At 41.7% G+C, this 10,628-nt stretch overlaps 1 protein-coding gene across 1 annotated transcript in view; it reads left to right on the forward strand.

The window, feature by feature from the left end:
* LOC112081030 (zinc finger protein ZIC 4) overlaps window positions 1-1,915 on the forward strand; it is a 16,267-nt gene extending 14,352 nt beyond the window's left edge. The window contains exon 2 of the mRNA XM_024146988.2: window positions 288-1,915. Within this exon, the coding sequence (XP_024002756.1) occupies window positions 288-724 (437 nt within the window). The 3' untranslated portion in view covers window positions 725-1,915. The remainder of the gene's footprint in view (window positions 1-287) is intronic.
* Window positions 1,916-10,628: the final 8,713 nt, after the last annotated feature.

The raw sequence follows: 10,628 nt of genomic DNA on the forward strand, positions 1-10,628 counted from the left end.
TGGGCTGTCCTAAAGGAACTCAGCTGGTTCATTGGGCTGTCCTAAAGGAACTCAGCTGGTTCATTGGGCTGTCCTAAAGGAACTCAGCTGGTTCAACGGGCTGTCCTAAAGTAACTCAGCTCTTCATTGGGTCAAGTACAATAGGCAATACACTAAAGGCCAATATAGTTTTATTTGACATAACTCATGTCACATGTGGCCATGCGTCACCAACCCCAAAATAAAGCAGCTGTTTTGATTTATGCTTTTGGGTTTTCTGAAGCCTAACTTTTGTTCACTTATTTCAGGTGAGAAGCCCTTCAAATGTGAGTTTGACGGCTGTGACCGACGTTTCGCCAACAGCAGTGACCGGAAGAAGCACTCCCACGTGCACACCAGCGATAAGCCGTACAACTGCAAAGTGAGAGGCTGTGACAAATCCTACACACACCCCAGCTCTCTCAGAAAACACATGAAAGTGCACTGCAAGTCTCCACCACCAAGTTCTGGCTACGAGTCTTCAACTCCGTCATTAGTGTCCCCATCATCGGACTTAGGCCGAGAGCCAGGGGCCTCGTCGCTCTCAGAACCAGCACCCTCGTCTCAACCCGCCAATTTAAGTGAGTGGTACGTCTGTCATAGTTCTGGTGCGAGCGGTACTCAGACACCTCCCAGCGGCTCCCCCAGCCCTGATCCCGGGGATGAGACGCCCTACAGACACCCAGAGCCAAGGGACGCGTTCTAAACAAAACTCGCCCAGAAAATTATTATAAGATATTAAAGATATTTTCTAATATACCCGCGAACTTACAAAATTAACACATAGAAAAGGTCTGTTTTCTAAGGCCCAAATCATTCAATGTACTGTCTGGCATATCGGACAAATAAGACACTGCCAAAAGTATCTCGTGATAGCTCTCTTCTATCCCAATGTGTTTGGAAAAAAATGTATTCATCTCGTACCCGGTTATTGTACGCATGTATCTTGCTGTATTATTTTGTAAATCGAGTTTTGACTTCAATATCTTTTTAATTTATTTTTTGAATCTGACATGAGCATTTTTGTATTATCGAACCAAAGTGTTTCAATATAAAAAAAAATGTAAATGTACATTTGTAAATTGATACGTTTCGATGTGTAGGTGGTAATAGTCATTTTGTAAGCTTTGGTATTTCAGCAGTTTTTTATTGTTTGCTACACTTATTTGTATAAATTAAATAATTGAAACGTTTGGAGTTTCATGCAAGACATATTGTCTCCATTTCTGATGTTCTATTCTATTGATTGAATCGTTTTCATATCGTCTATTTGATATTATTACATTCAATTCATAAATGTTTGGTAATTTTGTGATTTTGTAATTCTCGTCAATATTTGTTAGTTATGCATTTTTTATGAAAACGTGATCCTATCGAGAAAATACACTCGAAATATGTACCAAACTGCCTTGTAATTTGTCAGTATTTTGAATAAATCGTGTATGATTAAATTAAATTATCATTTTCTGGGCCTTGACTTTTTAATATTGATATAGACATAAATTAACGAATTTATTCTAATGCGTATACTATCAGGGTACTGTTAACCAATACATGACAGGGCGCTCTAAAACGCCTTGAATCTCACATGTTGTACTCATGTAAAACAAGACAGCAGAGACGAATAACAACAGTCTTTTTTTAAAGGAGCCGTGAGACCAAACACGTTTCTTTCACTATATTCAACAGCGAGCCTTACTGCCATTCGTGGCTTATTTAATCTCATGTACCATCTATAACAGAGCCCGGCATAAGGGTCGAGAACATGTTTGGACCCATATTGGACAACAGACACTTTTCGATTTTTTGTTTCGTTTTGAACAATGTTAAATGTTTTTATTTTGCTGTAATGTTCAACTGGTTTAACCCTCTTGCCAACGTGCAGCCGAAAAAAACATAAAGACACTTTGAAAAGAAGCCATTGTCCTCGGTGTTGTATTTAACATTAGTTTACTTTTAGTTTTTACTCTAAACTTCATCCCTGAACACTGGAAAGCCACACACAAAGCACTTCTTTAAAAGAAAATCCAGATTTTATTTTGTGAAAATATTCTTCACTGGTCATGTCCATGTCTTATTTGTGTGGGATCTATTTTTCTCTTAGATAAAGTGTGGTTTTCTGCAGGGGAGATGTGGGCAGGGTTTGATGAAAGGCTCGTATATTCTCATCCAGACTTCAAAGATCTTTTAACACAAAGAGCCATTTCTTCATGACGGTGAGTCCTCACGGTGAATTAAGATTTCTATAGCAATAGCCGAGTCAAACTCGAATAATATGGGGCCAAGTCTGAGGACTTCAGCGCCTCTTCAAAAGAATGTAATATTTGCTACCCATGGGGTAGGAAACGGTAATCTATGTTCTTTCTATTCAATATAAAGAGAAAATGTTCTTTTGCTATATTTTTACAACTATCAAAAGAGAAGCCGATAGAATTACGCACGTATTCTCACAATAATAGACTTGCATTGCAAAGCTGCTTGGATGCGTCCTGTGAACTTACTGTGGGTTCTGTGAACTGAAGACTGCGTTTACTGGGTTCTGTGAACTGAAGACTGCGTTTACTGTGGGTTCTGCGTTCTTTAAGAAGAGCAGCGTATTAGCTAGGTGTTTGGTGTTGAGGGGAATGGGCACGACCATGTTAACAGTGGTTTTAGAGATCTCCACATAGGTGAAGTTTCCTATGTGACTGAGCTAATTGTAGTGCACATGGGCGTTTAGGCTAGCTAACACGCAATAGCATTATGCTTCTAATAACAGTAAAATTCCTCATATTAAAAAATATACAATAATAGCCTATCAACGGGTTTTTGTCTTCATTTATTCCATAATTTCAAACATACACCAGGCACTGTTATGCACTAATTAAGACATGCACATAAATTATTTTACGAGGATCTGAGGCATATTCTGTCGTAAAGAGGCTGAGAGTCTGCAGAACCTGCTGCAGAACATACGCCATTCTGAGGCAGGAACAAGGCGGAAGTCCCCACTGTCTGATACGTTTAGATGTTTGTTCATTTGGTGCTTGTATTTACTCTGTCCAAGTGCCCCACATAAAATCATAAATAATTAGCACTACAACAAATAACCAAACGGTGGATTCCTCTCTCCTTGGCATTAGCTCTTGTGCCTGAATTGGTTACAATATAGTTCAGTCTCAATTGAAGCCAACAGTCTTTGAAGCAGGACATAATATCTGAGTGATTCTACCATTCTTCCAAAGACGCAGATAACACGGAAAGACTTCTTTGTCTCGGATGTGTTCGACCCATCTTTGTTGCACCGTCCAAATCTTTTAGTTCCAGCCGTCAAAGATGAAACAAGGACTGACGACGGAATGGTATAAAAAAAAAGTATAATATTTTAAATTGAACTCCGCAAGTCAGTTAAGAACAAAGTCGTATTTACAATGACTGCCTTCCTTGGATTAACTGCCTTGTTCAGGAGAATGACGTGAGATGTTTTACCTTGTCAGCGCGGGGACTCGATCCRTCAACCTTCCAATTACTGACCTAACGTTCTACGAACCACTCGGCTACTTGTCGCTGTAAAAAATAAAAAACACCCACAAATCTAGTTGTTTCAATTAATTATTATAAAGTAACTGGTTCCACAGCCTTTTTTGTGTACTGAACTTTTCGGTCCAAGTGTTACCTGAGCAAAAACACAATTGGTGTCCCAAATTTAGCTCCAACTTCATAAAACGTTGGCAAAAAAATGTATGTAAAATTTTGCGTTTGCTCAACTTCTGTCATATGTTCATTTAACTATAAATTATTATTTGGGCATTTTAACTTAAAAAGGCTATGCAATTTCTAACACRAGCTGCTAATAACATACAATGTCCCAAATTATATATTTGACGACATTGTCAGTAATTATTTATTATTACTCAACATGAATTCACCTGGGATTTGACATCACAACCTCTTGGTTCACTGCATTCTGATATGCCAGCTACACCACTACGTCTGTGTCAATAGTAAATTAACCTGACTATTCTTTCATCTTCGATTTGATGGACTTATCTAATCAAAATAAGTTTTATCAGTATAGTTGTCTAATGTTGGGGCATATTACTCTGGTGTTAGTGTTACTCCGTCATCATAATATATCAAATATTTGTTCTTAAATGTGTACTTTTAAAACAGAGCTGAGATTTGAAGTACGAAGTGTATCAAAACAAGGGTAATGATTCATTGACGTTGCCATGGTGACATCGTAACGCTGTGCACCAAGAGTTTGTGAGTTCTACTCCCAGGTGAAGTTACGTTGAACGTAATTTACAGAACAAATAAACAAGCACACCACGATCATAGGTGTAAGTCAAATGCAGGGCAGATACTCAAATAATAATTTAGGATTGATTGAACATATGAGAAAAGTTGAACTGACACATCTTAAGTTGACTGAATTTTTGCCGACTAAAAACGTTTAATTCATCTAACACTTTGAATAAAAACTGAGTAGACAAAAAAAAAGCCTGTGAAACCAGTTACTTAATAATATTTAGTTGAACAAACAATTTAATTCATACATTATAGCCTACATGTCTGTCTTTACATTAGACTAGGGAAGCCCAGAGGCAGTATTTATCTCATACATGTCTGTCTTTACACATAGACTAGGGAAGCCTTGAGCAGTATTTATCTCATACATGTCTGTCTTTACATTAGCTAGGGAAGCCCAGAGCAGTATTTAACTCATACATGTCTGTCTTTACATTAGACTAGGGAAGCCCAGAGCAGTATTTAACTCATACATGTCTGTCTTTACGTTAGACTAGGGAAGCCCAGAGCAGTATTTAACTCATACATGTCTGTCTTTACATTAGACTAGGGAAGCCCAGAGCAGTATTTAACTCATACATGTCTGTCTTTACATTAGACTAGGGAAGCCCAGAGCAGTATTTAACTCATACATGGCTGTCTTAACGTTAGACTAGGGAAGCCCAGAGCATGATTTAACTCATACATGTCTGTCTTTACATTTAGACTAGGGAAGCCTTGAGCATGTATTTAACTCATACATGTCTGTCTTTACATTAGACTAGGGAAGCCCAGAGCAGGTATTAACTCATACATGTCTGTCTTTACATTAGACTAGGGAAGCCCAGAGCAGTATTTAACTCATACATGTCTGTCTTTACGTTAGACTAGGAAGCCCAGAGCAGTATTTAACTCATACATGTCTGTCTTTACGTTAGACTAGGGAAGCCCAGAGCACTATTTAACTCATACATGTCTGTCTTTACATTAGACTAGGGAAGCCCAGAGCAGGTATTTAACTCATACATGTCTGTCTTTACATTAGACTAGGGAAGCCCAGAGCAGTATTTAACTCATACATGTCTGTCTTTACATTAGACTAGGGAAGCCCAGAGCATGTATTTAACTCATACATGTCTGTCTTTACATTAGACTAGGGAAGCCTTGAGCATGTATTTAACTCATACATGTCTGTCTTTACATTAGACTAGGAAGCCTTGAGCAGTATTAACTCATACATGTCTGTCTTTACATTAGACTAGGGAAGCCCAGAGCACTATTTAACTCATACATGTCTGTCTTTACATTAGACTAGGGAAGCCCAGAGCAGTATTTAACTCATACATGTTCGTCTTTACATTAGACTAGGGAAGCCCAGAGCAGTATTTAACTCTACATGTCTGTCTTTACATTAGACTAGGGAAGCCCAGAGCATGAGCAACATTTACAAGCATATGTTACATTGATCTGTCATAACTCTGGACTTGTAAAATCTATAATACTGTATCTATAGTCAATAGTAGCTGACATATACTGGACGTTTATGTCAGTTCGTTATAGCTTGGTGAGGGTATCACAGTTTACTGTCAGTCCTGTTATAGCTTGGTGAGGGTATCACAGTTTACCATCAGTCCTGTTATAGCTTGGTGACGGTATCACAGTTTACCATCAGGCCCGTTATAGCTCGGTGAGGGTATCACAGTTTACCGTCAGTCCCGTTATAGCTTGGTGACGGTATCACAGTTTACCATCAGTCCTGTTATAGCTTGGTGAGGGTATCACAGTTTACCGTCAGTCCCGTTATAGCTCGGTGAGGGTATCACAATTTACCGTCAGTCCTGTTATAGCTTGGTGAGGGTAGCACAGCAGTTGAGTAAACATAAAGTTTTCTTCCAAATGGTACTCTATTGCCACAAAGTCCACTACTTTTGACCAGAGCCCAATTGCTCTGTTAGAAATGTGTTCACTGTAGAGTGGAAGGCTTGTTGGACAGCGTGATGGAGAAGGCTGGTTGGACAGCGTGATGGAGAAGGCTGGTTGGACAGCGTGATGGAGAAGGCTGGTTGGACAGCGTGATGGAGAAGGCTGGTTGGACAGGGTGATGGAGAAGGCTGGTTGGACAGCGTGATGGAGAAGGCTGGTTGGACAGCGTGATGGAGAAGGCTGGTTGGACAGCGTGAGGGAGAAGGCTGGTTGGACAGCGGATGGAGAGGCTGTTGGACAGCGTGATGGAGAAGGCTGGTTGGACAGTGGATGGAGAAGGCTGGTTGGACAGCGTGATGGAGGAAGGCTGGTTGGACAGCGTGATGGAGAAGGCTGGTTGGACAGGTGTGGATGGAGAAGGCTGGTTGGACAGGGTGATGGAGAAGGCTGGTTGGACAGCTGATGGAGAAGGCTGGTTGGACAGCGATGGAGAAGCTGGTGGACAGTGTGATGGAGATGGCTGGTTGGACAGCGTGATGGAGAAGGCTGGTTGGACAGTGTGATGGAGACGGCTGGTTGGACAGCGTGATGGAGAAGGCTGGTTGGACAGCATGATGAGAAGGCTGGTTGGACAGCATGTGAAGCTGTGGACAGCGTGAGGCTGTTGGACAGACGTGATGGAGAAGGCTGGTTGGACAGCGTGATGGAGAACGCTGGTTGGACAGCGTGATGGAGAAGGCTGGTTGGACAGCGTGATGGAGAAGGCTGGTTGGACAGTGATGGAGAAGGCTGTTGGACAGCGTGATGAGAAGGCTGGTTGGACAGCGTGATAGAGAAGGCTGGTTGGACAATGTGATGGAGAGGCTGGTTGGACAGCGTGATGGAGAAGGCTGGTTAGACAGCGTGATGAGAAGACAGGTTGGACAGTGTGATGGAGAAGGCTGTTTGGACAGCGTGATGGAGAAGGCTGGTTGACAGCTTGATGGAGAAGGCTGGTTGACAGTGTGATGAGAAGACTGGTTGGACAGCGTGATGGAGAAGGCTGGTTGGACAGCGTGATGGAGAAGGTCTGGTTGGACAGCGTGATGGAGAAGGCTGTTGGACAGCGTGATGAGAAGCCTGGTTGGACAGCGTGATGAGAAGCTGGTTGGACAGCGTATGGAGAAGGCTGGTTGGACAGTGTGATGGAGAAGGCTGGTTGCAGCGTGATGGAGAAGACTGGTTGGACAGTGTGATAGAGAAGGCTGGTTGGACAGCGTGATGGAGAACGCTGGTTGGACAGCGTGATGGAGAAGGCTGGTTGGACAGCGTGATGGAAGAAGGCTGGTTGGACAGTGTGATGGAGAAGGCTGGTTGGACAGCGTGATGAGAAGGCTGGTTGGACAGCTGATAGAGAAGGCTGTTGGACAATGTGATGGAGAGCTGGTTGGACAGCGTGATGGAGAAGGCTGGTTAGACAGCGTGATGAGAAGACAGGTTGGACAGTGTGATGGAGAAGGCTGGTTGGACAGCGTGATGGAGAAGGCTGGTTGGACAGCGTGATGGAGAAGTCTGGTTGGACAGCGTGATGGAGAAGTCTGGTTGGACAGCGTGATGGAGAAGCCTGGTTGGACAGCGTGATGGAGAAGGCTGGTTGGACAGTGTGATGGAGAAGGCTGGTTGGACAGCGTGATGGAGAAGACTGGTTGGACAGTGTGATAGAGAAGGCTGGTTGGACAGCGTGATAGAGAAGGCTGGTTGGGCCATGGGTGATGGGAGAAGTGTGACCATCATAATTGTATTCTTAATAAATAATAATAGTAGTAACAATAATTAATTTAATTATTTATAATTATAATATTAAATACCATCCAAAACACTGAATATAGAACAAAGAGAACCATAAACGCTATATACAGGTGTTGTCAGATCTCGTGAACATGAGAACAGAATTATCAGAGGTCCTTAAAGCTTTTCTGAACAGCGCGGTTTTAAGCTGTGTCTTAAAGAGGACAGAGACTCTGCAGCCCTAATAGTGTCTAGAAGGGTGTTCCACAGACCCTGAACTGCGTAACTGAAAACACTGTAACCTATAGTTTTTAGTCTGCTGTGGGGCCTGCTGAAGGGAGGAGCAAAGGGTGCGTGTGACGCAGACTCTCCTTTTTTCGTGTGTGACAAAGCATTAGGGTTAAGGATCCATCCCATGTTTGCTTCCTATCACCAAGCTAATCCCCACTAGTAGAGAGATTTAATGAATGAGCATGCTCTGATCATCCACCGACAACACCGTTACGTCAGCTTTAAGAACGGAGACTCTGGAACTACTGGGGTGGATATGGCGTGTGTGTGTGTGTGTGTGTTACATGTTAGAGCTGTGGCTGGCTGAGCTTCCTGTGTTTTGTCTGATTATACAGCAGTCTTGAAGATAAACATCAGCAATATCTACATGTCCTCCAACGTTAGAACACGTACAACCTTTATGTATCTTCCCGACCAAAGGGAACCTAAAGTTGAAACATTGGCCTGTGTACAGGCTCTGATCTTTTGAGTCACCAGATATACCTTACCCTCCGTTCATGAATGCATGAAGGCAACGTTCTATTAGAATCTCACACGGTTGTGTTATTTTCTCTGAATGTTCCTATATGTTGCATGTTAGTCTGTTTAGATATGTAGGCTAAGGTTTAACTGTAACGTGGTAGTATAAGTTCAGTGTCTAAGACCTCAAATAACACCAGACTGAAGACACAAGGCTAATTCAATGCCAAAAAGGTAATTTTCGTTCAAATATATAAGCATTACAATAATTACAGATTACCTAAAAAAAAAAATAGATTATTTTGCAAATATGCTAGAAAAAGGAAATGTGTCAATTTAATGTATTGTCCCTGGCCCTCTCCGCATCATACCAAAGTGTCCTAAGACTGTGTGTGAGTGTGAGTGTGAAATATAATTTCTTTGCAAAATCATGGAGGCGTTAATCCGACTTCCGGAAACTGTCCAGTATTATTGAACAAAGCTATTTTAATGGGGGGATTAGCGCGCGGGCCGTTCTGGAACCCATTCAACGTTCCATTTCATGTCATAATGACCAGACATGGAGTGGCCCGGCCGGAACTCATAGTCTAAACCCAAAAACAGGTGCAATACCAAACAAGTCAAAATATAAATGAGAAAAAATGACACTTCACCACACCACAAAGGGAAAACGTGGATGTAGGATACAATTATCTCCAATTAAATAATTACTTTGGCTTCCCAGAGTAAAACATAATAATGAATAATGGAGTATAATTTTTTTCTATCACGAAAAGTCATGTTTTAAGATGAAAAACAAGCAAACACTGCTTGCATGTGTTAGATTAGTTGTTAGTATATCCAAGTCTACTGCATCAAACTACGGAATGCTTTGTCCAAATATGAATAGTGTTGTAATAATCATCTTTATCAAGGTAGGGTTCAATTCAGATTGCACTCTCGGGATATGTTATTTCACTTTAATAACAAACGTGACCCAACAATATAGGCATTCGACATAGTCGACTCATGGACAAAAATTAACAACAAGTTGTGAATTTGTGAGAGTGGAGTAAGTCAAAGCCAAGGATGAGTCATGACGGGAGTCGGCAGAATGTGCCCCCAAAGTGTTCGGATTACCACCGTCCCCCAGTTTCAGGCGCGAAGTTATTTTACTTTCATGGATGAGTGGACTCCCTCCAATGCGAATCAGACCCCATAGTTAGTACGTCTGAGCACGGAGCTCTAACTACCTTTGCATAATGTGGTAGAATGTGCAACACTTCTTCGCACCTGCACATTGAATAGGAACTCCCTTTCAGAGAGAGAGATACGCTTGTTGGCCTTGAGACTCCAGGCAGCTGGATGAATGAAGCAGGCGACCCGTGCTTATTCCGCCTGCCTTTGATCCCACACTACCCTCTCTAATTTGCAGCTATGGTTTTCTACAAGGACAGCCTATTTAGTATTAGAACCTTCATTTAGACTAAATAGAGAATACACAACATGACATTAAAGGGACGGGTCTTTATGATGATGTGTACAGTGCTTTATGAAAACGTATTTCAGCAGTTAAACCATCTTCCTACAATCATCATCTTCTCTCTTCAGGCTGTATGCTCTCCCAGTTTTGCTATAAAAGTCTAAGGTAAAATGTTGGTTCATTAACTCTGCAAAGTTGTTTGTGTTTACGCGCGTGTGTGTGTGTGTGTGTGTGTGTGTGTGTGTGTGTGTGTGTGTGTTTGTGTGTGTGTAGAGTGGCACGTTCTACCCCTCATTGTACACATGACCATAGTCAATTCTGGATGTCCATGTATTGTTCTGGGTTATGATGTAATCAGCGACTTCATTGTTGATGCCAGCTCCTGTCAAACATGGTATTTGTCTCGGGATTGGTCTGATTTAACCCTCTGAGACCAAAA

Source organism: Salvelinus sp. IW2-2015, unplaced genomic scaffold, assembly GCF_002910315.2.
Source record: "Salvelinus sp. IW2-2015 unplaced genomic scaffold, ASM291031v2 Un_scaffold16672, whole genome shotgun sequence".
In the NCBI taxonomy this organism is placed as follows: Eukaryota; Metazoa; Chordata; class Actinopteri; order Salmoniformes; family Salmonidae; genus Salvelinus; species Salvelinus sp. IW2-2015.